This window comes from Cucumis melo, chromosome 6 (assembly GCF_025177605.1).
Source record: "Cucumis melo cultivar AY chromosome 6, USDA_Cmelo_AY_1.0, whole genome shotgun sequence".
NCBI classification, from domain to species: domain Eukaryota; kingdom Viridiplantae; phylum Streptophyta; class Magnoliopsida; order Cucurbitales; family Cucurbitaceae; genus Cucumis; species Cucumis melo.
This window is the reverse complement of record NC_066862.1, coordinates 2,508,932-2,536,926: the sequence shown is the minus strand read 5'-3', so window position 1 is coordinate 2,536,926 and position 27,995 is coordinate 2,508,932. Positions and strand designations below refer to the sequence as shown.

General features: G+C 33.4%; 3 protein-coding genes across 9 annotated transcripts; 1 reads left to right on the top strand and 2 right to left on the bottom strand.

Annotated features, from left to right (window-relative positions):
• Positions 1–3,512: 3,512 nt before the first annotated feature.
• LOC103483464 (uncharacterized) lies at positions 3,513–6,153 on the bottom strand. Of its 2 annotated transcripts, none has more exons than XM_008440102.3 (4): positions 6,006–6,153; positions 4,579–5,491; positions 4,245–4,363; positions 3,513–4,142 (listed from the first exon to the last, which is right to left on the bottom strand). In XM_008440102.3, exons 1-4 carry the CDS (start codon positions 6,081–6,083, stop codon positions 3,900–3,902), a joined length of 1,353 nt encoding a protein of 450 aa, XP_008438324.1. In that variant the 5' UTR covers positions 6,084–6,153; the 3' UTR covers positions 3,513–3,899. The 2 variants fall into 2 exon arrangements, with proteins under 2 accessions (XP_008438324.1, XP_008438325.1); XM_008440103.3 differs by having other exon boundaries at positions 3,513–4,136.
• LOC103483463 (3'-5' exonuclease-like) lies at positions 5,780–13,325 on the bottom strand. 3 transcript variants are annotated; one of them, XR_007821604.1, is made up of 7 exons: positions 12,923–13,325; positions 12,594–12,773; positions 11,616–11,746; positions 11,356–11,517; positions 10,714–10,824; positions 10,437–10,552; positions 5,780–7,402 (listed from the first exon to the last, which is right to left on the bottom strand). XR_007821604.1 is itself a non-coding variant. In XM_008440101.3 (6 exons), exons 1-6 carry the CDS (start codon positions 13,224–13,226, stop codon positions 10,496–10,498), a joined length of 945 nt encoding a protein of 314 aa, XP_008438323.1. In that variant the 5' UTR covers positions 13,227–13,325; the 3' UTR covers positions 10,329–10,495. The 3 variants fall into 3 exon arrangements, 2 of the variants coding, with proteins under 2 accessions (XP_008438323.1, XP_050941955.1); XM_008440101.3 differs by lacking the exon at positions 5,780–7,402 and having other exon boundaries at positions 10,329–10,552; XM_051085998.1 differs by lacking the exon at positions 5,780–7,402 and having other exon boundaries at positions 10,329–10,515.
• A 159-nt stretch (positions 13,326–13,484) lies between these two features.
• Positions 13,485–27,983, top strand: LOC103483462 (DNA repair protein RAD50). Of its 4 annotated transcripts, XR_536578.3 has the most exons (28): positions 13,485–13,906; positions 14,021–14,107; positions 14,265–14,432; positions 15,292–15,467; positions 15,935–16,049; positions 16,628–16,856; positions 17,390–17,568; positions 17,719–17,889; positions 18,026–18,130; positions 18,218–18,325; positions 18,433–18,644; positions 18,947–19,039; positions 19,884–20,011; positions 20,488–20,602; positions 20,715–20,844; positions 21,067–21,276; positions 22,230–22,438; positions 22,645–22,846; positions 24,031–24,200; positions 24,278–24,602; positions 25,164–25,289; positions 25,381–25,433; positions 26,004–26,154; positions 26,292–26,354; positions 26,421–26,554; positions 26,715–26,843; positions 26,976–27,083; positions 27,669–27,983. XR_536578.3 is itself a non-coding variant. In XM_008440100.2 (27 exons), exons 1-27 carry the CDS (start codon positions 13,784–13,786, stop codon positions 27,013–27,015), a joined length of 3,951 nt encoding a protein of 1,316 aa, XP_008438322.1. In that variant the 5' UTR covers positions 13,485–13,783; the 3' UTR covers positions 27,016–27,463. The 4 variants fall into 4 exon arrangements, 3 of the variants coding, with proteins under 3 accessions (XP_008438322.1, XP_050941953.1, XP_050941954.1); XM_008440100.2 differs by lacking the exon at positions 27,669–27,983 and having other exon boundaries at positions 26,976–27,463; XM_051085996.1 differs by lacking the exons at positions 13,485–13,906; positions 14,021–14,107; positions 27,669–27,983 and adding an exon at positions 15,035–15,123 and having other exon boundaries at positions 14,299–14,432; positions 26,976–27,463.
• Positions 27,984–27,995: the final 12 nt, after the last annotated feature.

Below are 27,995 nucleotides of genomic sequence, written 5' to 3'. Positions count from 1 at the left end.
GTGCAGTTGTTTGATGGAAATTAAAAAGAAAGGCTTATCCCACTAGTTCGTTTTAACAACTATTGGCTTTTTCAAGCCAAAGTGGGGAGTGACAAATTATTGCAATGAGTTTAATTTCCACTTTAAAAGATCAAATTACTCTTTCAATTTATTATTTATTTTTAAAAGAAAATTAGAATCATGAGTTGAATATTTCTTTTATTCTTATTCTTTTCTATTTATTATATTTATAAAGACAAATTTACCAAAAGTATATTTGGTACTTCGAAAATATTGAGAAATTTTTGATCGATTGTGTTCGTCAAAAGAGTTTTGGTTAGGTGAGTGATGATATCTAATTGAATTTCTCAATTTCAATCTATTTGAATCTTCGTGAATTATTAACGCCAATTTTAGATCAAATCAATTGATATAGTTTTAAGATGGTAAAATATTGAGAGAACGGTGAAAAATAGGATCTTGAATTGATAAAATGACAAGGAGATTAACAAAAAAAAAAAAAACTATTATGTTTAAGATAAATATTCTAAAGATAAAAAAGATTTATCTTTAAAATATTTGAAAGATATAAACAACTTGTTCTCAATATTTGAAATATCATTTTTTTAGTGATATGGTAAAGAGAGTAAATGTATAATAGAGTATAAATATAAAATGGAAAAGAATATTTTTACAAAATTCATTTTACTTTAACGTATTCATCTAGACTGTATATTTCAAAATGAAAACGATCGCTTTCAATAAGCTTACAAGATCGGGTTGAGGTTTACAGCTGATTACTCGACAGAAAACAAGAAAGACAAAAGATGAAGTTGAGGTGATAGAGACCTCCTTCGACATATTGGACCCACCGTACGGTTTTTACAACAACTTCAAAGAAGAATAATAACACATACATGGAAGTCTTCGTTATTCATTTGATGTACCCAAATCATCATTACTTAGCTTGAGCTACTTTGTTGTCGATACTAAATTTAAGCAACGCCATACAAACAAAATACCACACCGATATAAAATTCTTTTATATATATATATATATATTGAGTATGGTATAAGACTTTATCTAATAGTGTTCTTAGTCAGATAATGGAATATAAACACATTAATGGTGATGTAAATGAAAACTTGTTAAGCATTTAATATCATAATAACTATTACTTGTAAGAATTTTGACTAAAATATGGAAAATATAGAGTTCATATTATAAGAGAAAAAGTTAAATAAATTCAACAATAATATGGTCCTTTTTACTGACTATATTGAAAGATATTTTGAATGTCAAAAAGAAAAGAGTGTCAAGATATTTTAGAACCCAATCCAACAAGAGGATTTTTGTCTCAATAATTGCATTGGCTTTCTTAATTTTATACATTTTATTAAAAATCTTAAATTATACCAAATATTTTGAATGTCAAAAATAAAAATAAAAAATCGACAAATTACAAAGTGTAAATATTGTTTCGGTTAGTTTTCATCTTCGTTTAAAGAAAATGGTATGTTTTGGAACAATTTTAAAATGGAAGGAAACGTTTCTTCGAATAAGTTATAAAATTTAATGATAAAAATAAAACTAATTTTCAAAATTGAACCTTAATTAAAACTTATCATTATATTGATTGCTTGTTTCTAAACGAATTCTGATATTTAGATAAATTTCAATATGATTCTTTAATATAGTTATAAAGTATTATTATTTGGATCTTTCGATAAAAGTAAAGAGTTGATATGATTAAATTATTTTAAATTAAAATTTTGTTTAGATGAATCACTTATAACGTGTTTTGAGAAAAGACGTAAAATGACATTAATAAGTTGCGGAGCCCACAACAAATCTAAAAATAAAACGAGGTTATATATATAAGTATGAAACCTAACTCGTCTAACCTAACTCACATTTAACTTTTGCCTTAAAATGTTCATTTCTTATAGTAACCAAATTCAAATAACAAAACGTGTATATCTTAAGAACGATTATTCCTTTGTTCAAGCAAGTATTTTTCCCTCGTTTTTTTTTGTGAGCCTAACTATACAATATTTGTTTTAGGTTAGAGTGGTTATTCAAAAGTGTATAATTTATTGGGTTTTCTTTTTGGTTTGTTCTTTATATTTGCATGATCTGGATTTTATTTTAATTTGGGAAGAAACTTGATATTTGTTGTACAAGAAAGTTTCTCGTTCTAAAAAAACGTTTCAGGTAAAAATATTTTAAGTATTTTAAAGATTAAATATTGAGACACAAAGAGTAAAATTTGGATAATATTAGTGGAGTGAACAAAAGAGTCCTCAACAAAATTTAGTTAAGAGGTCAAAATCATTACTTCAAAAGAAAAAGATAATAAAAAGAATAGGAAAAATAGACTTAATTTTTAAAAATGAAAAAAAATCAAATATTTAAAAATTTATATTTTAACTTTTTTAAAAAAAACTACAAATTTGTACTATGATAATTAGCATGACTTTCTATCCTTAGAGGTGAGAAGATTGAATCTCATGAAATTATTGAATTAAGAAAAAAAATATTGTCGGGTTTTAAATAATTATTATTACTAATATAGTTTTTCTTTAATAAATTGGGTCATCCTTTTTTCTACTATTGTTAATGATGCACAAATGGGTATAGTTATGGCTTTCCTATAGTATGGAGTTAAAGAGAGATGCCCCTGAGCCAATCTAGTATAAGATATTTTAGAACTCGTCTTATAGAATGATATTTTCTTTTCACGTATTAGTATTTAAAATACTACTATTTATTTGAATGATCACGACAAAATTTTCTAATTCCAATATATTAACTTCCAACTTATTATTCTTATTTACTAGACCAAATCTTCAATTGTAATTGATATTTAAAAAGAAAAAGTTGGAAAAAAACTTACAAATAGTAGAATGTTTAAGTTTGAATTTAAAATTAAGAGATAATGTTTAATTTTAAATTTTATATGAAGTTTCTTTAAAAATAACAAAAATTGACAGACTATTTATACTACATAGAACAAAAGTACTAAAAGATAAAATGTGTTACACTTTATTCTTTCTATAAAGAGTAGATATTTTGTTAAAATGTTCTATTTTTTTTGTAGTTTTTTTTTTAATTTTTATATGTAATATATAATAAATAAATTTTAATTAAACCTAGTTTTGTTGCCATCGATTATTAAATTAGAGGTAACATATAATTATTAAAATAAAATAAAATGAAATGAAAATTATTAAATTATTAAAATAAATTGAAAATTTGCAAAGCGACCAACATATGAAAATCTAGACATAGGTGAAATCATTTATAATACCATTCACATGAATAGACGTATAAACTAAACAATTTTTTGAGTAAATGTAATTCTACTAGTTTGAATCTAAGAATTAACGATGGAATTGAATTTAAAAAACATCTATGTTGTGTTAGTTGTAAATAATAACATAAACAGATTATAATTTAAACAAATTTCCATATGATTCTTATTCTTTATGTGTGTTTAGAAAACATAAATAAATAAATAAATAAATAAATATGACTAAATTCTATATATTTCTATATCTTATAAATCTATCAAGAGTTATGTTCTACACATCTAACTTCCCTTTTAAAATGAAAGGGGAAATTACATAATAAGCTTATGCATCTTTGCCTACTGAGCAATCTCTCATGAACTTGCATTTTACTTGGCTACATAAATGAATTAGGGATGTTGAGTGTTAACCGGTGAAAAGATCGTCCAAATCCCAGCTCGCCGAGCCAGCAGCGAGTTCATGTGACAACATCGATCACAGAGCAAATACCAATCATGTTAGACCTCTACAACTGAGTGAAAATGAAGGAATGCTGCAGAACAATTGAAAAACCATCTCCGGGCTGTTTGTTAGAGTTGTCGATGCAGCTAAGACGACGTTTATCGCTTTCAATATGGAACAACATACGGTAAAGCGCAGATATCAATCGAGTCAATCTGCATTGCCTCTGCCCATACATATGGTGTTGTTGTCTCCATCTCGAACCTGTGTGCATTCAGCTTCTTCAATTTGGAAGCACTGCTACTATACAGCCAATCTTGGTCACAAAAATCTGACCATTCCTCCATTTTGGGAACTAAATACACCTGGCTTAAACACTCTAAATCTGGATGTGGTGGCTTTGACTGTACCTTTGACAATTCGGATCAACTTGGTTAGCAGATGAAAGAGCTGGGAGAGTTTCAGTAAAGTCGTTTGATTAGTGTTCTTTAACCAAAAATATTGGCTTTTACCTGCCAATTTGAAGCAGTTGGTGCAGAAGATTGGCAAGATTTTAACATCTTGTGCTTTACTCTAGGCAGATCAGAAGAAGAAGTGAACTTTGTAGAGTTACTGGACATATGATCCTTGGCTGTTGAAAATGTAAGCAAATTTAACAGTGAGGTAATAAAACAGTGCCATCCTTGACAAAAACTACAGTTTTTTCATGCCAATAATAAATAGTAACAAAACTTCAAGTAATCTCAAGAAAAGTGCAGTTGGAATAAGGAGAAGCTGCCCTTCCTTAACCTGCTTAGTTTCAAGAGGACAAATAGGCAATATAATCAGCATCAAGATTCAACTCACCAAAGATTCCATTGATCTCAAATTCCTTCCTCTTCATGAGGCTTCCCATACTAGCAACAGATCCGTGGCTGTCCCTGAGAAGTTGTGATGTTATTATTGAATCAGGACTGGTAACGTCGCCTTCGTATCTTTCTTTTGATTTTTCTAGGTTTCCAAACTTCTGTTCAATCTTCTCCTTCTTTTTCTTCTTTTTATCTCTTTCTTTATCCTTACCTTTCCCTTCCTTACCTTTCCCTTCCTTATCTTTGTCTTTCCGTTTCTCCTTGCTTTTTTCATCCTTCCCATCTCCTTTCCACTTCTTCTCTTCAGTTCTAGCATCAGCATTCTTCTCCACCGAATCCACTCCATCTTTAACCGTAGGCTGAATAGTCCCCCTTTTGCTGAACTTTGACTCCTCCCGTATTCCTAGATCTCCATATTTTGCTTCACGACTGTCCTTATTCTTGTTCTTCGTCTTCCCTTCGATGAAGTTTTGAGTGACCTTAGCCATTGTCTTATCCATCCAGTCATTTCTCTCTGGAAGACAAGTAGACAACTTCTCCCCCAAAAGGTTCCTAAATCCACTATCAACATCCTCGTCCTTATTCCTCTTAGGTAACTCGAGCGCAATTTCGGAGACACTAAATTTCTCGGGCAGATGGCTACCATAACTAAACTTTCCTTCACTATAACCAGCCGACTGTCCAGCATATTTCTTCTCGGTTAGCCTGCAGTTATCCTTGTCTTCGAGATCTTTCTGAAAGAGGAACTGTCGATTGTGACATTGGATTTTATCTGGAAGTTTTGACTCATCTAAGGTTCTAGCTTTATCTTTAACTCTATCTTTCTCCTTGTCCCTTTTATGTCTGCTCCTGCTCTTTTTCTTTTCTTTGTGATCCCTATTCTCCTTTTTCCTCTTCTTTTTATGCTTATCCTTTTTTTCAAAAGAATAAATCAATGAGCATAAGAGAAAACTACATACAAAACTGAAAACCTTTAATGTCTTATTTTCATGAATGGATGATAATTGGTAAGCAAAACAAAAGTTGGGAAGTGAAAACTTTTAATGAGATCCCACAGACTGACAAGAAGATGTTTTGCTAACTTTGACTAGAAAAATCGCCATGTGGAATCTATGCACTCATACCATATATACAAAAAAAAATCAAGAAATAACCTAATAGCAAACCAGTATAAACACAGGCCACAGCAGAATATGTAAGAACAGTCACTTTCAGTCTTATGATTCATGATTAGCACATGCTAGAAAAGAGCAAGTAATAAAGCTCTCATGAGATTCAATTCAAACAGTTTATTACATAAATCAGAATAAATGCTTCAAATCAATTAGCAAGCATGTAGAACCAAATTCTTTTTTCTCTTCATTATGCCTATGATGAGGCCTACACAATCATGCTTTGTATGATCTGAAGGGAAGTTTGCTCAACCTTTTTCAATGGGTCTAGATCCTCTATCCTAGCTTTCTTTTCGTATCCAGGTGGTGGAAATGGAAAGCATCGCGACATTGTGCCGACCAAGAACAAAATCCGCTTTTGAATTCTTGAATTATTTCACTTTTTCTTGTTGGGAATGAAGCTAGTTTGTTCCCTCCACTGCCCCATGTAGTACTTGTTTTCAACATCTATAATTCTTCTAGAGCTTTAATAGTTTCTGAGCAACCAGAAATTCTCCCATTCAGTAAATGATATTTCCTCAAATTCGTTCTACAAACTTACTCAATAGCCTTTTGCACAGAAGAAATTTGAATAGACAATCCCAAACTAACTACAACTCAGTCAAACTAATGAAACCTAAGCTTCTTGGCATGAAATTTTGCAAAAAAAAGGAAAAATTATGTCAACCCAAAAGGTTTCTTCAGTATGAAAAGACGACCACTATAACCCAGTCTTCTATGAAGTGCTCTAAGCCAATCAAGAACCAGAAAATCCTCCTTGAATCCAGAATTCATTGCAAAAATCATCCCCTTCTGAAGATCAAAAGCAAATAACAACAGAAGCTTTATGTTCCACAGATCTATTTCCTCAAATTATGAATCACTGCCAACAGGTATGAGTATCCAGTGGATTGAAGTGGAACTTAAAACTCGGCAATGCCAAATCCTCGAGACCAATTCCAAGTAAACCCGGATCTCGCTGATTCAAACCCCACTCCGAAGCAAACACTCAAACGATTCAAAATCCCAAATAAGTAAAAAAGGGAACAAACAGAATCGAATGCTTCAACAATGAGTGAAGCTGCAATTAGATAGAATCGAATCAATAAACCCAACATCAATGGGTTTTTTTGTCGAATTCAGGCAAAAACACACGTAGAATTGAAAAGGGCAGAAGGAGAATGCGACGATGATCATGGATTGAAATCCCTTGTCTCAACAAAACGAGCATTTCAATAGATAATACAACATTCAACAACTTCACTCCCAATTGAGGAACAAGGTATAAGAATTTTTTCGCAATATGAACATCGACAATCACTTCAATCTCCTCGCAAGTCCAAAACTTTTGAGAGGGTTTTAAAAAATTTCCTCTGTTTTAGAGATGGAGACTGATTGGGAGTTGTATAGCTCACTAATTGACGTTGAAAAGGAGAGAAATGGAGGAGATGGGATCATGGAAACAGTGATAGAGAGTGGAGAAGAAGGAGAATAAATGGCGTTGGGACGAATCGCGAGAGAAAATTTGATGAGTGGTAAATTCTGAGCGAAGAAAAACGAAGAAATGGGAGTGTTAAAGTATGTCTATTTCCTGACGATGACGCCCCCATTGGTGTGTGCTCAAGCTCTTCCACTCTCCATCTCCGCCATCCACTTGTCACGATCCTAGCCCTACCAATTATATATTTGTGTGTTTTTAGTAAAATAATATTTCAGTCATTTAATTTTTACCAAAAATTGATTCCTTGATAATAATAAGTTTCATCCATTATTATACTTTTAAAATTTATAACAAAAGTGACATAGATAACAAAGAGTCATAAACTAATATTAAAATTAAATCTAATATTTATTGAAAACATGTAAATTAAAATTAAACAAACTTTTAACTATTAAAATGATATTGTTTTTTCTCTCTCTTTATATTGAATATACTCTTTTAATTTGACATTTTAGAGTGTTCTTAATCCACAAGAATCTGACATTTTAAAGTTTGTTCGTACAAGTATACTTGGTCAAATATTTAAAGTGTTTAGTTACTAATTGAGTAGATATCCATACCATTGGTATCGACAATTGAGAAGTATCAATTAAAGTATATGATTCCATTTGCTCTCCTTGTTTCGTCCCTTGATTTTTAGTGTTGTAGAGTGAATCTTTCATTATATGGTGTATAAAATTTACAATAATACGCAAATTTATTTATTCACTATTTACAACAACTAAAAACATAAAGTATTATCATCGTACCTCATTAAAATGGTCATATAACTAAATCTCAATGATATTGGTCGGATGAATAGATTTGTAATAAAGCTGGTTTTAGCTAAAACCCAAGTTTTCATATCTTTTCAAAACTTCAAAAGAAAACATACCTTAAAAAAAAATTATAAAAAAAAAAGAAAATGGTCAAACTATTTACACTTTACGTTTTACCTCAAAATTCAAGTCGGTGTTCTTTAGTAGTTTTTTTTATCTAAATAATTTGTATTTTTATTATTTTTGAAAAAACCCAATAATACTTAAATGACAATTTAAAAGATTTATTTGGGAAAATGAAAAGAAAGGAAGAAGATATGGATAATTTAAAGTAAAAGTAAAAGTAAAAAAGTTAATGTTGGTGATTAGGGATCTAAGGGTGAGTTGTAAGCATATATTTTGGATAAAACATGAAAATGAAATAGAAAAGGATTGTTGGGGGGTGGAGAACACGCGGTGGAGATGGCGGGTGAGAAAAGAAAATAAAGGATTACTGGAAAACCACCTGCCTTGGGAGGGAAAGCGCACATGGATTCTGTCTTTGCAGCTTTTACATGTGGCATCCCCCCTCTCTACATTCCCTCTTTCTCTTCCACGTGTCACCTTCTCCTTCATCGTTTTTCTCTCTCTCTTTTTTTCTTTTGTTGATTCCCATTAAATTATAACATTGAATCCATTTTCTCGGGTTTTCAAAATAATAAAAATTTCACTATAATAAATTATAAAAGGAACCTTTGATAAAAATAGCAAAAATAAGATAATGCAGGTCACTGCATCTTTTAAATTATAAAAATGATAAATATAGAAATAGATATTCTTTTGATAATTTAGCTATTTGTCATATTTACGATATAAAAAAAGAAAAAGGTTATTAACGATTCTTTTTAAATTTTTTTTGATCTAATGCAATTTTATAATATAAAATTCATTACATTTAGATAGAAGGTTTATGTTTTTCTTTTTTTTTTTTTGACAATTCTTTCTCATTCTACCTTCTATGTTGGAAAAGAACTACGAGGAAGGATTATTTTTTCATTTACACTTTTTGAAGAATATGTATGTTAAATTCTAAAGTTTCATACTCCAATCTATTTGTATCCAAAGTTTTTAATGTATGTATATCGCATCTCTAAAGTTTCAAACTATATCATTTTAGTCCATAAACTTTTAGAAATAGGCTTTAAAAAAATCCATGCATCAACGCATTTTGTATAATGAACGATTAGTATCAATTATGATATTTTTAAGTTAATATAATATATCTAACAAATTTTTCATATGATTTAAATGGTATCTGATTTTGTTTAATCTTAACAATAAAAGTAAAAAAAAAAAAAAAAAAAAAAAAAGAAAAAAACACTGAATCACTAGCACATCTTAATAAAAAAAGCTAAATTAGAATAAATTAAAAAGTGATTCATCAAAATAGATTTATAAAAAAATTGTTTAATCAAGAACCTAGAGAATTAAGATTCTCTTACTTTTTTTTAGAGTTAATCTAAGTCCTCTTTGGTTGAAAGTTTGGGAATATCTATTTTGCATTGCTTCTTTAATAAGAAACTTTGGCGTTCTCTTTTATAAATTTCTCATTTCTGTCCTTTTAGATTAAGATTCTTCCAATGCTTTTTGTGATTGATCCTTTGATAGAAAAGCTTAGACAACAATTTCGAACGTTTAACTGACATGCAACCATCAAAATTTCCTGCCAACTTATTTGATAACTAAGTTTCATCTAGATTTTGATTTTTGTTTTAAAAAAATGACTAAGAATTTAAACGCTTAGCAAAAAGACGTGAGAAAGCACAAATTAAAAATTCAAATGGTTTAGGGTTTTTCTCTCGGTACTTGAATTTCTACATAAACCTCATTTTCGTATTTATTGCTTTCAATAGCTTCACCTATGTTAAACTTCTTCATGCATCATGGGTTCAAGAGTAAAAAATTCTTATTTCTTTTGTAATTAATTCAATTTGGGAACTTATGTTAATCTTTGTATGCATTTCTTAAATCTTTAAACATTACCTCACAAGTTTTCACTTCCCATCGAACAATTTAAAGTACCATCCATGTTTTTTTTCAATAAAAAATAAAATAAAATTATAAGTATAGGCTCAAACCTTTAAAACTTAGGGTGGATAAGTTTCTAATATATTCAAAAGTTAGAAAAACGTAACTATAAATTAAATTTTATGTTTAATAAGACCTTTAAATTAAATGTCAACTGGGTCGATGAATTTTAAAAAACGAAAAAGTCAAGGACCTAATGCAACAAAACTAAAATTTCAAGGACCTATTAGACATTAATTTCATACTAAAATTAGCAATACACAATGCAACATAAAGTAGAAATAACATGGCAACTTAAGATTAAATAGATCATTTTAGTTTCTTAAGCCAAGAAACATTTTCAACAAAAATATTAAATAGAACAATTGGATAACTTAACTGCGAATTGAGCTTTCAATCTCAAGGCGTGCATTGGGTGTTATTGTAACAGCAACAACATCACGCTATTGGCTCTGAATCTGCTACTTTTTCAACATGTGGAAATCCTTTTAAGATCTGAGGTTAAGATTGTTATAATGATAAAGAACTCTTGGAATGAACAATAGTTTTTAAGTAATTGAAAAGGTAATTTCAAACATCTTTTTTGATTATGAAGATTTGATGAAATTCTGAATTAATTACTATAAAAAGAGAAAAAAAGGGTCATTTGATAATACCTCGTGTAAATACCAAGAAGCAAATGCGTCTGTGGCAGCATAGTGCAGCTGCTCCTTTGACAACACAGCCACCTCCCAGTTCCCAAGTCTGATTCTGTCGGGCTTTCGAAGCTACAATGTTCAATTGTAAAGATGAAACTTTGATTTGCAAATTGTAAATATCTCTGAGCATAGGATCTCCATGAACATTTACTTCATTAATATGAATATAAGAGTATGGTATTGGGAGTTATGGATGAAGAAGAGAGAATTACAAAAGTTTCAAAAATTAAAATTGTTTTTCAGCATCTAAGAAGTAACTAGTACAAGGGTTGGAATGTTTGAAAATTGTTCAAGCAGAAAATTTACATCTCTGTTAACCATGACTTGATTTTTTAAATTTAAACTTGTTTTGTCTCAATTTTATTACCTGGTTTCACTTTCTTTGAAGAAACATTTGGATTCTTTTTCAAAATCCAAAAAAAAAAAAAACAAAAAGAAAAAAAATCTCTGTTTACTTCATTTTTCAAAATTTAAAAACTCTTTTTTAAGTACTTCAAAAAGAATTCCAACACATTTCCGAAACTTTTTACTTCATTACATTTAAGAAATATTTCAATTCAAACAGCTTAACTCATACAAACAAAAGTAGTAGTAAAGTACCTCTTTAGATATAAGCGTCTCAGTTAGAGCCCGAAGACCCCATTTTTTGGGAACTCCAGCAAGCTTTTGATTAGCTAGATCCGAAATTTCGTCCAATTGTTTCATAGACACGTTATAATCTTTAAAAACTTTTGAAGCATCACTGGCAATCCCAACTCCAGCCTGAAGTTTATTCAACATGGTTGATTTAAAATGGCTTAAAACTTCTAAGTAATATATGAAAATAAACTTATAGAAGCAACTATAATGATGTTTCAAACCTTGTTGAGTGTGTCATCCTCTAGAAGAGCCTGCAAACTTTGAGGTATTCCCGAATGAATGATATGCATCACATGGCATTCAGAATTTTCCAGGCACAGTTGCATAACTGCTGCTTTTCCGGGTGGAACACCTGCATATAAATTCATCTCAGAAGAGTCAAAGAAGTAGAAATTCTAGTTTTGATCAACAGGTTTTGCGGAAGCCATGACCAATTAAACAGGTTGTAAGAATGAACGGAGTAAATAGCTTAAGTTCTGTTGAGTTACCAGCCACCAGCCAACCAAAGATTTGAGTTTAACCACAAAAACCAGATAAAGCAACATAGTCACAAAGAACTGGGGAAATCAAGAATCACGGTCTAATTCTCAGACGTAATTTCATTAAACAATCAGCAAATACCGCAAGAAAGAAACAATGACTCACTTTCTTTCTCTTTTTCTTTTGCTTTTAGATCGGCAATATGTGGGAGCTAGGAGATTCAAACCTTTAACTTTTTGGTTAAATATATATGTTTCGACCACTTGAGCTATCCTCATGGCTCTCTCCAAGAATAACTTCTAGCAGATCATAAGAGCCAGCAACAATTTCAATCTTATCAAATAAGGTTGTGCAAGATCGAAGTTAATTGATGGCGAAATGAACATTTTCATGCATTTGTTCTGTTGTCAAGCATAAATTTCTTGAGGGGAAACTTTTAACAAAAAGAAAAGTTCAATGAACCAAGAATCATCACATTGAGAAGGAAATCCAAATAATATTTCTGGTTCCTTGAAGACACTACAGATTTGGTTCCTACGAGAAACAGAACTAAAATACTTTTGAATAAAGAAAACCGTAATCGAATCAATTGTTTGGCGAAATAGCAACAGATGAGAGGAATGTGTAACAAGAAACAGAAAGAAGCATTTGCATTTTCTAGTAGTGGATGAAACTTCAAAATTCCCGTGCAAGTTTGTTCAATCAAATCAACTGCTGACCTCTTTTAAATGACGGTCTCCACTCGATGTCGAACCCAATAGTAATTTGCTCCATTCCTTTCCTCGTGGAGTTGATTTTCTTCGCTAGCTCCCTGGACGCTCTATCGACCTCACTTACAGTTCTACTGTAAATAATTCGGCCACCATAACTCAATGCAGGAAACCTCATCTTCGAGTTTACTAAAACCCAAAACAGAACAGACATACCCGTAGTTCCAATTTCAGCACAGAATTAAAAACCCTAGATCCCCAAAAGATAGTTCGAAAACCACAAGCCATGGTTCCCCAAATTCCCCGCATCTGCTACAATACATTTTATAACAAAATACCTCGACAGGATGACAGGGGAGAAAAATGTGGAGACTGCTGAGAAAAAATGGAACGAGGCAGTCGACGGCCGGTGTTGGGAGAAACGCATGAGACCCCGTTTTCGTCGAGTGTGGAATTTGGTCGTCGTTTTTTGGCACTGGTGGATTGATAAGCAGCTTCAATGGCCTCGATTGCCTGGAGTTGTTGCTCTGTAAACGGCTGATCAAACTCCGATGAGGAGAACGACCACGACGGAAAAGATGAGGAGCACGCAGAGAGCTCCGTCGAAGAATGGCCACTGTTGCTACTGCCCGGAAATTCCATTAGCAGTTCAATTTAACCGAAGTTTTCATGACGGAGGGAAATTTGATTCTCTTTCGCACTACTGCGGTGACCCAAATGGAAGGCCTCTAGTTTGATTTTTGCTCCATTTTTCAAAACTTAAGCAATTTTGACCTACAATTTTACAAAATTACCCTTTTACAAAATTTTGCTTAGACCAAATAAGCAGGCCCAAAACCCTAAATGGATGTCCAGCCCAAATCCAGGCCCATAACAAAATAAGACCATGCCGATTGCCGCCACTGCTCATCGTTGAAAAAACTCCGGCGAGACTCTCTGTTGGTATCGTACCAGCAAAGCTAGCCAAGCCATGACCATGAGGCGACGAGGCGATGAACTGATACTCTACGAATGATGATGAAGTGAAGTCCGCTAGCTTCTTCTGAAGCTTTCTTCATTGCCAGCATTCTAAATACCGAACTGAGTTTGAGCCCGTGTTGGTTCTCAGAGTGAGAGTTTAGAACTCTTTTACCGGTGAAACTTTGCGTTGTACTCTGTATTTTGAAAAGAATTTTCGGATAGTAGTGAAAGTTGGAAAGATGAGCACAGTGGACAAGATGTTGATTAAAGGCATTCGGAGTTTCGACCCCGAAAATAGGAACGTCATTACCTTCTTCAAGCCATTGACGCTGATCGTTGGCCCTAACGGTGCTGGGAAAACTGTAATTTCTTCTCGGCCCCCATTTCTTTTTGATATTTAGTCTCTGATTTACATTACTCGAACATATGGGAACATTTGTTTCGTCTTAATGGTGGTGACTTGTTCTTTCTTGAAGACCATAATTGAATGCTTGAAGCTCTCTTGTACTGGCGAGTTGCCTCCCAATGCCAGGTCCGGCCACAGCTTCATTCACGACCCTAAGGTCCGTCTGTTTTTGCACTTTCTGTTATTTTTCAGTTCTTTTGATTTGGTAATGTCAACCTGATATTGGTTTTGGACAATGGGTGAGGGGTTATCAAATATGAGCTCAGGCTGTTTCTTCATTAAATAGACAAGGGTTTTCTTGGACGATTGTGTAGGTTGCAGGAGAGACAGAGACAAAGGGACAAATCAAGCTTCGGTTTAAGACAGCGGCAGGTAAGGACGTGGTTTGCATAAGGTCATTCCAACTTACTCAGAAGGCATCCAAAATGGAATATAAAGCAATAGAAAGCGTGCTCCAGACGATAAATCCACATACCGGAGAGGTGCTGCATATTATTATTTACATTTTTTACGTTAGTGCTTTTAACTCATCAGTCACACGGATTAAGAACGTTTGGAGGGAGTTCAAACAATTACATGCAATTTTATGTTATAACTTAAAAATAAATTGAGTAACATGGATCTAAAGAGGAAACAGGCAAACAAAGAGAGTGGGGAGAGGAAATTTGGAGTAAGGTGGCTGAACTTGATGTTTCAAATTATGTGAGGGAGAAAATAAGTGATTGACCAAATTGAAGGAAGGAAATCTAAGAGTTCAACAAAATTAGTTGGGGGAAAGATCAGTTGATTTTGATTAGATGCCAAAATGGATTTATTAAAAGAACATACACAAAAAATGTGGCACTGTTCACCTCCTGGTTTTTTAATTGACATTGAGAGAGTGTCCTTGATTTTTTAGTATTGTTATACAATCTTCTGGTGTCAACTTTTCATTTTAAAAAGTGGTCAGTACTTTAGATAAAGGGAATCTGTCATTCCTGACGGCTGACTTTCAGGTAACCAATTCATGGTAATTGTCATTTTCCCCTCTCTTACAGACAGACTGCATGCTTCCTTACAAAACTTTCATGTTTTCTTGTCATAGAATCGTGGCATCCTTTTCCTGATGAGTTGACGTGTAAAATTCTCAGATTGTATATGTCGTCAGTACTTTTGTTTGCTTTTAAATGAGGGGTACGTAAATTAAATGATGCAGTGACTGTTGTTTGTACGGTTGACCATGCATACTTGTTGATGGAGTAGTGGCAAGGGGATATGGTGATTTGAGCCTTTTGCTATTGGTTTAAATTTTTGACATCCTTAGTTTCAGTTATCGATGTTTGTACTGTTGTAAAATTGCAGAAAGTTTGTCTCAGCTATAGATGTGCTGACATGGATAGAGAGATTCCTGCATTAATGGGTGTGTCAAAGGCTGTTCTGGAAAATGTGATATTTGTTCACCAAGATGAAGCTAATTGGCCATTGCAAGATCCTTCAACTCTGAAGAAGAAATTTGATGATATCTTCTCTGCTACAAGGTACTGTTTCCATGTTAGGATGAATTCAATGTCGTTTGATGACTTATCTCGACATAATAAATAATATGGCTAATTTATGTCTTCAAATGAAGTTGGGTCATTGGTCAGAATAAATGAAAGCTTTTATTCAAGTTAAGTATATATTTTCGATATCTTCTATCTCTCTCCTACCGTATAAATTAAAAATATTCATGAAAAGTTATCCCCGTCATCTATTTCATTTTCATGCATAAATACTTTTACTTTTTCTGTTCTTAGAGAATCCGTTGACTTTCACTCTAGCCTCATAAGTCGTAACGAAGATTGTCTATATCACCTTTAGGAAATTTGTTTTGTCAATGTATTTGAAAGCATTGTTCACATTCTTGTTCTCTGGGCTTTGATTCCCACATATTCTTCCATGCTTGGGTGAACGGTGATTGATGATGTGAGTTCACATCTTAATTTTTGAGCATATTAATGTACAGATATACAAAGGCATTGGAAGTCATAAAGAAGCTTCACAAGGATCAGGCTCATGAAATAAAGACTTACAAACTAAAGTTGGAGAATCTTCAAACTTTAAAAGATGCAGCATATAAGGTTCTTGTTCATGTTTTCCATGCATGTACTGATAACTGATTTCACATTCTATATCATCTTGGCTTGCATTTTCCTTCCGGGTGGAGGTAGTTCCAACTGTCTGGGATGCTCAAAGCATGATGGAACAATAATTCTTAGTTTTACTTCGCTGTGGTTAGTAACTTTTAAAAGATATTCAAGGTCTATGATCCCTTTTGGTGAAGAGAGTTCAATATGACCAATTTTTAAACCAAGCATATGTGGTGGAACAAGAATTCTTAGTTTCTCCCTCCTACATCAAAAGGAACTGGCAACCAGATTGTATTAGCTTGAGTAATTTCTCCTTTGTAAAGATTGTCACGTTGTTCCCGGGCAAATGTGGTTGACCTAAAGGAATTACTGAAATTAACTTAACTATTCAACTTGGGTCTTACATTTTCTCTTGGTCCTCCATTCAGTGGCACACAACCATTAACTGCATCTTCATCCCGTTCTTTCATGGTCTTGTGATTCTACCTTCAAGTTTTTATTTGATGTTAGATGTCTTTTAGGCTTTGGTGAAGGAGTTGTCTTGCTGACATATTCTCTCGCTATTACAGCTCAGGGAAAGCATTTCTCAGGATCAGGAAAAAACAGAATCTGTAAAAGGTCAGATGCAAGAATTGGAGAAGAACATTCAAGACGTCGATGCCAAAATTCATCATGCTGAAACACTCCTGAAAGATGTGCGGAAACTACAAGATCAAATATCTACCAAGACTGCCGAAAGAAGCACTCTATATAAGGAGCAGCAGAAGCAGTATGCTGCTCTCGCTGAGGAGAATGAAGGTCAGTTCTAGTTGGAACAGAATAAATAGCTTGGAATTTCTTGATAAGTAGTAGGAACTAGGTAAAGAACTGGGCAGGCTAGCATCCTTCAGTTAGGTTACATGGAAAAACCAATTAGTCAATGCAACAATATATCCAATCATTAACAATTTTTAAGCGTGGTTGAAGTTGTTTGTTTCATTGTTTGGATTTGATATTTAAAGCATTATAGTGGTTTTCTTTGCTCTTATTAATTTAAGCGCAAAACCTTTTGTGATTCTTTCAATTGCAAAAGGTTTATATCCTTTTGCTGCTTTCATTTTCTTTTTCTATTTAGGAAAAGGGTAAAAGAAAAACCAATTCCCATGAGGATTTAGGGGGTGCTATCTTCTGGAACTTTTGTTGTCTGTATTTCACTGATTTAAATTTTCTTTCCTTTGTCTAGTGAGGTCATCACAATTTTTTTCTTTATCACTATAATTTTCAGTCTGATGATTTTTCTTTTTTGTGGGGCTTTGAGCTTTCTTTCTCATTGGCTTCTCTCCATTTTGTAGACACTGATGAAGAACTGAAGGAATGGAAAACCAAGTTTGAAGAAAGAATTGCTATTTTGGAGTCTAAGGTAAGCAAGTTGGAGAGGGAGATGAATGACATGGAGACAAAAAGTTCCTTTCTTAAGCAGACAATTAATGAACATATATGGGAGATCAGTAAGCTTCAAACAGAAGCTGAGGTCAGTCATCTTTGCCCAAAATTTAACAATTTTGTGCCTGCTTTTTACTGCCAAAAAGAATGGGTTGTATACATTGCCTTCAAATGTAGCAGTTGATGCCTCGTTACTTCTGGAACCAATATCTGGTACTGTTTAAACTTTCAACTCCAGGTGCACATGTCATTGAAGAATGAACGTGATTCTACTATTGAAGAACTTTTTGCAAGACATAATCTTGGTTCTGTACCAAATACTCCTTTCAGTGACGAAGTTGCATCCAACCTAACCAATAGAATAAAATTAAGACTAGTAGACCTTGACAAGGATATGCAAGATAAAAGGGTAACTTTCTTGCTTTCATTTGACTGTATATTATCTAAGTTGAGGAATTATTTAGTATAGAATCTGTTTGCATTTGATTTTTTTTATTCAAAATATTTTCTTGAGAACCAATACACTAAGGGAGATGGAATTGCAGCTTTCAAATGATGTTGAACTTAAGACAGCATGGGATTGCTACATGGATGCAAATGATCGTTGGAAAAATATTGATGCCCAAAAACATGCTAAAGCGGACATTAAAGTAAGTCTGAAATGATGTTGGATCTTAAAAAAAGAAAAAAAAGTTTCTGACTGTATGTTGTTTATTCTATTAATTGATCTTATGCAGAGAGGAATCGTGAAAAGAATTGAAGAGAAGGAAAGCGAGCGCGATTCTTTTGAACTTCAAATTTCTCATGTTGATCTTTCTCACATTGATGAAAGAGAAAAAAACATGGTAGGTAGTGGTTGTCCAAGTTCAGGTTTTTTAAAAATTGGAGTTGCAATTTTTTTTTGGATGCAACGGAGATGATGCATATGGACATCATCTCTTGGTTATTGCAGCAAATTGAGGTTGAGAGAAAGACAAACCAGCTTGCTGAAAGAGAATTTGAATCAACAATACGTCAAAAGCAAAGTGATCTATATGGCATTGAGCAGAAAATTAAGGCTGTTAACAGAGAGAAGGACGTAATGGCTGGTGACTCTGAGGACAGAGTAAAACTTGCTCTCAAGAAAGCGGAGTTAGATAGTCATAAAAAGAAGCACCGTAAGATGTAAGTGAAGTATCTCTTTCTGGCCTATGTTTCATGGCATGTTAGCTTCTAACCAAGGGTAAAACAAAATGGTGAAGGTGTGAGGACGTAACCAAGTTGAGTTTAAAAATTCTAATCTTGGACTAATTTTGTGGGATTCTGTAAGTCTCATACATTGCCTAATTGTCAAACTGTTATAGGCCAGTGATATCACTTTTTATAGACCCGTTGGAGTTTCTGCATAAATAAGTTTTGTCAGCTTCAATTGCAGATATTTATGTTTTTTTTTTTTTTTTTGCTTTCCTCCATACTTGTTTCTTCAGAATTGACGAGTACAAGGACAAAATTAGAGGAGTGCTGAAGGGGAGATTTCCTCCAGAGAAGGATTTGAAAAAAGAAATCACTCAAGCACTCAGGTTCTTCTAGTTCGAGCCTCAATACCTTTCTGCTATCTATTTGAAGAATAATTCTATGGTTGAATGCTTGCTGGGACCAATGCTCATATACCATATTTGTCGACTTATATTTTCTTTACCTCAACCGATGAACTGGTGTTACAAGAGAGCTCTTTAATAAACCTGTCAAATAAAGAACAAGTGGAGCAACATAGGCCGCATCTATTATTAAGAATCACACAAGACATGAAATTTGTTCAATTTATATCTATCCAACTACATCTTATGTCTTCATATTTGCTTGGAATGCATTTTAAGATAATGGTTTTCTTTTCACAATGTATTTGCTTGGAATGCATAAGATAATGGTTTTCTTTACAAATTGTTTGCAGCTCGTGGAGGGAGTTGCCATGCTGTAATGTTTCAATTGTTTTGTTGTGTTATCCTTGGAAGAAATCATGTTCTTAATCTTACATAGATATGTCACACACACACACACACACATTTAATTCTCTTTTGCAAACACATAATATCCTTCTGGGTATAATAGTCAGGTTGTGCATCAAAGCATTGGCCAAATGCCTTAGGTCTCAAGAATCTAATATTTTTACTTGTGATTATCCATCATTTTTGAGTCCGATGTTGACTTGGTTGCATTCCCCTTTGTTCTTTTCTTTAGCTCCTTGAATTGGTATGTTTCACAAATTCAGTCTCAGGAGGATTTTAGACACCAATTCAGTCTTTAGTCTTGGGGGATTATGTTATCATAAAAAGGATTGGTCTTGTTGGGATGTTTCAATGTGATGAGCTTTATATTCTTTGCAACAGGCATGACCTGGCGTAATTTTCTTCTCTCTTATCTCAGGGCTGTTGGCATGGAGTATGATGACCTAAATTCTAAATCTCGTGAAGCTGAGAAGGATGTGAATATGTTGCAGATGAAAATACAGGAAGTTAATCATAACCTTTCCAGATACCAAAAAGAAATGGAGTGTGAGTTTTTCTTCTTGCCAGTATTTTAGGAATTATACGTTTCTTAAATTTTCTCTTTTAGATGTTTGTTATTGAATTATTGTTACAAGAATGGTTTTTCTACTTTTCTTTTACATCATTCTTATTTTAAGGTTGTTTTCTTATTATGTTAGTTTCAATATGTTTCTTGTTGATGTAGGGAGAATTAGGGAAAAAATGATTAATCATTTTAAGTTTCTTATTTGGATTACCATGTATATTTAAGCAACACTTCAAAATAACCCGACAAAGAAAGTCCAAGTGCCTAATATTTGAAGGAAAAGACTCTCGTAAGATAGTTTTTAAATTTATAGTTCTAATGCACTGGAATTTTCAGCAAGTTTTCGTGTTGCTTTTAGCTTTACCCCGCTTTCTCAATCTCATTGAACACTACCACTTTTATCTATATAAGATTGTTTGATTGCAAATTTTGTTTTTCATCATTTGTTTTGATGCAGCAAGAAAGAGATTTGTTGAATCCAAACTCCAGTTCTTGGATCCACACTCCTTTAGTGTAGATTTGTATCTCAAGGCCCTGGAAGGGGCTAAGGAGAAAAAAGATGTGCAAAAAAGGTTACAGTTGTGGCCTTAGAGTTCATGATGCTACCATTTTGACATTTTAATTTCTATTGATCCATTCTCTTTCCAATGATAATTGACAAGGTTTTCTGTGCATTATCTGCAGCAAGTACAATATTGCAGATGGTATGCGTCAAATGTTTGATCCATTTGAAAGAGTTGCCCGTGCCCATCATGTTTGCCCTTGTTGTGAGCGCCCCTTCACAGCAGAAGAAGAAGATGAATTTGTTAAAAAGGTTGAATGCTGTGTCATTCAATCCTCAATTCTTTTTTTCCACCTGATGCTGTTATAGCTTTCTTTTCCTGAAATTTTATGATTCATTCTGCTATATTTTTCTTAAATGAGAATTGTATCTAGTAGAAGAAAGTTCCTCACTTGGATGCTGCTTTAACTCTGCGGGCTCATCTATGGAAATTTAGTTAATTCTTGGTTTTTGGTTGTTCTTTTCTAATTTCAGCAAAGAGTGAAGGCTGCAAGTTCTGCTGAGCATATGAAAGTGCTTGCAGTGGAGTCTTCAAGCGCTGATTCCCATTTTCAGCAACTGGATAAGCTCCGCATGGTTTTTGAAGAATATGTCAAACTTAGCAATGAAACAATTCCTAATGCAGAGAAAGAACTTCATCAACTTAACGAAGAGCTAGATGAGAAGTCACAGGCCCTTGATGATGTAATTACCGTAACACAATTTATGTCCTGTCTCTTCTTCTTCTTTCGGCTAAGGAAGAATACAAGAAATGGAACCACAAGACATTCATTTAACTAATTATTCTGTTCATCTTTCAAGTGTCAAGACTTGATTTTATGAAAGAGTTCCGAGTCCAGGTTAACGAACATACCTATTTCTCCTGCTATGCCCTGGTCTTTTAGATGGGCAAAAGCTTGCTTTTGTCTAGGAAAGCCTCCTACTAAGAAGGATTTTCGGTTGAAGGAGATCTTTGTTGTAGAATTGAATTAATTTCCATTTTAGAGGAAAGAAAATTTGATTAAGATTTTTGTTGTAGGATTAATTTCTTTTCTTAGAGGAAACAAAATTTCATTAAGATCTTTTCTTTGTTTTTTTTTTCTTTTTTTGGAAGGTTCCCACGTGGGTTGGGACAAAGTCTTCTTTCAATTCGGTTGAATAGACTTTTATGGAATAACAGACAAATTCCTCCCTCAAATTGAACTAGTGTTGATTTTCTTGCCAAGAGATAGATTCAGACATAGCTGTTTCTTGTACACTACACATTCATTTTTAAGCCACTGAAAGTTTTTTTTTTTCTTGTGTACATAGTTTAGTTTCATGGATATCAAATAGTCTAAAAGATAAGCTACTAAAGTCCACAGCACCAGCAAAATATTAATTTTATTCTCCAGCAGTGTGGTAGTACATGACTAGAATCCTTTGTGGAGATGTCTGATGAAGTTAAAAAAAAAAAAGGAACAATGAAGTTGAAAAGAATTTCTCATTGGGAAGGATGTACGGCCTACAAAAAATGGCTAAAAAACTGACTTTTTCCCAATAAATTGGGAGAAAAAGTGTAGTTTACTCCTTTTCTTTTCAACGTGAATACTGAAAAAGGATGTCTTTTTCTTATTTAAGATATTTACAAGTAGCATGATGTCTCTTTTTCCCTGTAGGTGGTGGGTGTCTTAGCGCAAGTCAAGGCCGATCGGGACTCAGTTGAGAACTTGGTGCAACCTATTGACACTGCCGACAGGCTTTACCAAGAAATTCAAACTTGGCAAAAGCAAGTTGACGACTTGGTCTACAAGCTTGATTTTCGAGGGAAAGGTGTGAAAACATTGGAAGAAATTCAGTCAGAGTTGAATACATTGCAAAACACCAAGTAATTAACTTGATTATATATATATATATCTTTAAGCCATACTTTACATTATTCTAGTTAAGAGTACGTGAAGTTTTCACGTTTCCACTCTGCCTTTCCAGCGTCACTTCCAATATTGTTCACCCTTAAAGTTAAAGCACTCTCTTTTTTAGCCCGTTTCTCTTCTATATATCCAAAGAATAACATATTGTATTTTTTGGAAACAGAGATGGTTTACACAATGAACTAGAGAAGCTAAGGGATGAACAAAGATACATGGAAAATGATTTGGCCAACATTCAGATAAGGTGGCACACTCTGAGAGAGGAAAAAGTGAAAGCAGCTAATACTTTGCGTGATGTTAGGAAGGCTGAAGAAGAGTTGGACCGTCTGACTGAGGAAAAAGGTCAAGTTGATCTTGATGAAAAGGTAACTATATTTTCTTGGTAGAAAACAATGAAAAATATGAATAAGAAAAACAAATTTCGAAGGCAAAAGAAATTGTGGAGTTCACTTGTATAATATATTGCAAAAAATTTGTCCAATAAATGCGAGGTAAAATATTGAAGTGTCATCTGCAGACTGTAAGTGGCTGAGCATTATCTGCTTGCTGCCCACTCAGAACCCTTGGAGCACTTGTTTCTCTTAGCAACAGCGAATAGCACTGCTGAGATCGTCCCCAATGATAGTAAACAAGAATGGAGAAATCGGATCCCCTTGTCTAATCCTTCTATTAGCAAAAAATTTACTTCTCAGATGCCCATTAATTAAATTGGAGAAGCTAGTATTCTTTCACCAAAAAAAAGAAAAAAGAAAAAGAAAAGAAAAGAAAAAAACCCTTAAAAAATGTAGTATTAAATAAACAATTCTTCATCCACCGCCTCCCTCTTCAGCCAAACCTTTTGAGCTTGATAATGACATCAATATAGGCCTATCGATCCTGTCATAAGCTTTTTCCAGATCAGGCTTCAAAGGGAAACCCCATTCTATTAGGTTAACACTTACCACCTAAGAAGAAAACTCAAGAACAACAAGGAACACTAAAAGATTGAATTATATTGCAATGGTCAAAGAAGTTAATATAACCTATCCTTCCAAGAGGGATATTTCTCTTCCTAATTCCCATCATGGAAATTCCTTCAAAACGATCCACGTCTTGCTCCCAACCCCACTCTCTCTATTTATTTATAACTAAAAGCCCTAACAAACTTACTAGCTCTTTACTATTATGCCCCTACTAGTAATTATACTAATAATCCTAATATTTCCAAACTAGGCTTACACCTTCAGAACATTACATGCACATACGTTCTCATGCTTCTCGTTATATTTAAAAATAAAATATAAACTTAAACAGGAAAATGCAAAGGTGAGTTAGTTTTATGTAACACTCTAACATGCCATGGGCGAATGGTAGGACTATGTCAAGTTGTAGAACAGAGGCACTTGAAATATCAATGCAAATAACATGTCACGGTTATGGACTGTGATTATTCTGAAAGCTTCTGATTGAAGATCATAGTCCTTTTCATTCTTTCTATGTTTTAATCTGGTCCAATTTTAACTTTCCAGCATTTCTAATCTTGTTATGATGATCTTTCCTGTGCTTGCAGCATTTGGCAGAAGCCCTTATCCCTTTGTCAAAGGAGAAAGATAAATTACTTAATGACTATAATGAACTAAAAGATAAGCTTAATCGTGAATATGAGGAGCTGGGTGATAAAAAGAGGAAATTTCAGCAGGAAGTTGAGACACTTCTTAGAACAACATCTAAGATTAAAGAGTATGTCCATTGAGTTTTATAGTGATCTTAAATGTTCTTTCGTGCCTTCAAAGCTGATGTTTGGTTTCACCTTACAGGTATCTTGATTTAAAGAAAGGTGAGAGGCTGAAAGAACTGCAGGAAAAGAAGGCACAGGCTGAATCTCAACTTCAAGGTTGTGACAGTAGGAAGCAGGAAATATTGGCTGAATTAAACAAAAGCAAGGACTTGATGCGGAATCAAGATCAATTAAGAAGGAACATTGAGGATAACTTGAACTACCGGAAAACAAAGGCTGAAGTTGATGAGCTTGCCCGTGATATTGAATCATTGGAAGAGCAAATTTTAAAGATCGGAGGGGTTTCAGCTGTTGAGGCTGAAATAGGAAAACTGTCTCAGGAAAGAGAGAGGCTATTGTCTGAGGTTTTTCTATTCTTCTGCCTACAAATATGAAATCTTATTTTTCTTTTCCATCTAGTGTGTGCATCCAATTAATATATAGATAATACATGTTAATTGTCAAGGGATAATTCTTTTGAACTGATCAATGTGGAGACTATCTGAAATTGTGAGGTGAGGGGTATAATGGCAATACCATATACTTCATGAGTTGAGTAAATGAAGAATAAGATTGAACTAATTTTATGAACTACATTAAAAAAAAAAAAAGCAGACACTAACTTTGGGCTAGGAAGTGTTACTTCGGTTGAGCTAAAAGGATGTATTTGCCCATCAAAGACAGTCAATTTATCGGGTAGTTTTGTATCACTGAAGCTAAAATTTTGTTCTAACACTGTATAAAGTTTCCAGTACAATATTGATATTTATGTAAGTCAATCTTGTAAATTGTCAAAAATTCAATTTGAATTGTAAACCTTGTTGGTTTTGGCATTTTTTAGTCTATTTTCTATTTGAGGTAGATGACATCCAGGGTATATACATATATGTTTTTCTGAATGGGTTTGTGTATAAATCTTGTACCAGCTAAACAGGTTCCATGGGACGATGTCTGTCTATCAAAGCAATATTTCAAAAAATAAAATTGATTTAAAACATGTGCAATATAAGGACATTGACAAGCGGTATTTTGATCAGCTGATCCAGCTTAAGGTTTGTTTTTTTTTTTTTTTTTTGCTGCTGCTGCTAATAGGTTCATCTTTTCTAATTTGGTTCTGCTAATAAACTTAAGATTTAATGACAGACAACTGAGATGGCAAACAAGGATTTGGATAGATATTACAATGCCCTTGACAAGTGAGTTATACTTTTGATTTCTTTTACCTATCGGTGTGTGTATATTTTATTGGCAACAAGTTTCTCGCTAGCCTTCCTCGTTATTATCACATCTTTTAACTGACGATGAAGTACCATTTTCCTATAATCATTCTTTATTAATCAACAAGTGCGGAGTTGGAGGCATTTAGAAAAAGATAATGACAGTTTCTATATTGTTGCATCATCTTTACTAATAGGAGGTTAAGGAATAACCATTTTCTCTCATCAAAGTAACTGCTCAAATTATTCTCACATTTTCTGAGCTCCCCAACCCTTCTGATTCTCTCTGCTGCAGCGATTTGTGCAAGTTGTAAGCTGAGTTTTAGGAAAGCGAAAACTATATTCAGGCCTGTTACTGCAAAAAAAGTTTGGCAATAGAAACCCATAGATATCACTATTATATTTACCACTTCTAATTTGCCATAAATCATAATATGCTGGAGTTTGCAGAAGAGATTAACATTCATGCATATTTTTTTTCCCATGATATATTAATTTGAGTTCTGTTATTTTCTTTATTTTTATTTATCTCTCGTGACTTCATTTCAGAGCACTTATGCGCTTCCACACCATGAAAATGGAGGAAATAAATAAAATTATAAGGGAGTTGTGGCAACAAACATACCGGGGACAGGATATAGACTACATAAGTATTCATTCAGATTCTGAGGGTGCAGGAACTCGTTCATATAGCTACAAGGTCAGTTAGCTGTCTATTAGGACAACTTTCGATACCATTCTGATATCTTTTGGCTAAGATCAAGTGTATTTGCAAAACATTCTTTGCTAGTATATCTTTTTACAATATATTCAATATTAGTGGTGTATACTGTTCAGGTTCTCATGCAGACTGGAGATGCAGAACTCGAAATGAGAGGAAGGTGCAGCGCTGGTCAAAAGGTCTTCAATTCAAGTCCCCTGCTTAATATTTGCCCTGAAAAGTTATTAATAATATTGTAATTACAGGTTCTTGCTTCTCTTATAATTCGATTGGCATTGGCTGAAACGTTCTGCCTCAATTGCGGAATACTCGCTCTAGATGAGCCAACCACTAATCTAGATGGTCCAAATGCTGAAAGTCTTGCTGCAGCTCTTCTAAGGTATCGATATAATTATACATTCATTTTATTTCATTTTGATTTTAAGTTCCAACCTAATAAAAGCAATGAGTGTTGAGAAATTGGACCCTATAATTGAGCCGAACAAAAATCACATGTGCAACCGAACATAAGTTAGGCACGATTCCATCTTTTTCTGCAGAATCATGGAGGACAGGAAAGGGCAGGAGAACTTTCAGCTCATAGTAATTACACATGACGAGCGTTTCGCTCAGCTAATTGGTCAGAGACAGCATGCAGAGAAATATTATCGTGTTACAAAAGATGACCAGTAAGGCTCTTACTAGTTACTATTTGTGTATCAATTTGGTGTACTTGTGTTTGTACATATTTTATTCTCATTTGGTTTTTACCTAATTCTTCTCATTACTAAGTTACTAACTTGTCCAATTCTGTTTTACAGCCAACACAGCATAATAGAAAGCCAAGAGATATTTGATTGAAGCTATGGAAGAATATTTGAACTTTAATTGAATTTGAGAAGCAAAAACATGGACTTGTGAGTGAACAGGTCAGTTAACAACAAACCAAAGAGTTGAGTATGCTGTTGCTTCTAAATTACTGTTGGTTCCAATTGGTTTCACATGTTAACTCTCTTTGGAAGCCAACTCTGATTCCTTGAAAGCTAGGCATTCTTCCTACCTAATGACATGTGTATACATACCCACATATGCATACATGCATGTATAGTGAGATAATTATGATTTTGTTTGGTTGTGAAAATTTTAGCCTAGTTATTTGATGGAGGTAGGATTAAGATAGTTTAGGTAATTCCTACCCTCATTTTTGTATTAATGCCTTGTATATAGGGTGTCCTCCTATGTATTTGTCACTTTTCATTGACAGTAACATTTTATAGATTGATTATAAAGAATTCTCTCATTTTATCCATTAGGCTAACGCCATATTTTAAAGAAATATTACCGATATGAGCTAATATTCAAGCTAGGAAATAGCTACAATTTAAAATCCTATTCATTTCTTCTTTGCCCATCTTAAAAGCTGCACCCATATTGTCATTTTGGACACGTCTTTACGATTTTACTTTTGGATAGTTATCTTTACTTATACAACACAGATTTTTCCTTTTATCTAGTTAAAGAAGACGGGGGCGCTAAAGGCTTTTACTATGTTATATATTATGTGTTGTTTAAATTCGCCGTAAAAAAATTACTCTTTTATTTTCTCTCCTTGTTAGAACTAATTCCTTTTATATTAGTCAAAGAATCCTGACATTATGGTTTGTTAATTGTATTATTTTAGTAGTTAATTAGGTTTTTGCTTAATAAGGTTTGTGGTCGTTGGTGAAGTTTATTTTGTATTCTAGTGAAGAAAGATTAGTTGACACTTGTAATCCTTTTCATTTACTCCAGTGAACATTCTTCTTATTCGGACATAACTCCAGATGTAGGTGTTAAGCATC

Bases quoted from the DNA above. Each gene is read 5' to 3' on its own strand.
- LOC103483464 (XM_008440102.3), bottom strand. From the start codon at position 6,083: ATGTCGCGATGCTTTCCATTTCCACCACCTGGATACGAAAAGAAAGCT. The intron at 5,492-6,005 runs GTTGAGCAAACT...TTTGAAAAAAAG, and splicing joins ATCTAGACCCATTGAAAAAG to GATAAGCATAAAAAGAAGAG. The intron at 4,143-4,244 runs GTAAAAGCCAAT...GAATTGTCAAAG, and splicing joins CAACTGCTTCAAATTGGCAG to GTACAGTCAAAGCCACCACA.
- LOC103483463 (XM_008440101.3), bottom strand. From the start codon at position 13,226: ATGGAATTTCCGGGCAGTAGCAACAGTGGCCATTCTTCGACGGAGCTC. The intron at 12,774-12,922 runs GTATTTTGTTAT...TTTGGGTTTTAG, and splicing joins TCCCCTGTCATCCTGTCGAG to TAAACTCGAAGATGAGGTTT. The intron at 11,747-12,593 runs GTCAGCAGTTGA...ATTTATATGCAG, and splicing joins GAGACCGTCATTTAAAAGAG to GTGTTCCACCCGGAAAAGCA.
- LOC103483462 (XM_008440100.2), top strand. From the start codon at position 13,784: ATGAGCACAGTGGACAAGATGTTGATTAAAGGCATTCGGAGTTTCGAC. The intron at 17,890-18,025 runs GTAACTTTCTTG...ATGGAATTGCAG, and splicing joins AGGATATGCAAGATAAAAGG to CTTTCAAATGATGTTGAACT. The intron at 22,439-22,644 runs GTAATTAACTTG...TTTTGGAAACAG, and splicing joins AATACATTGCAAAACACCAA to AGATGGTTTACACAATGAAC.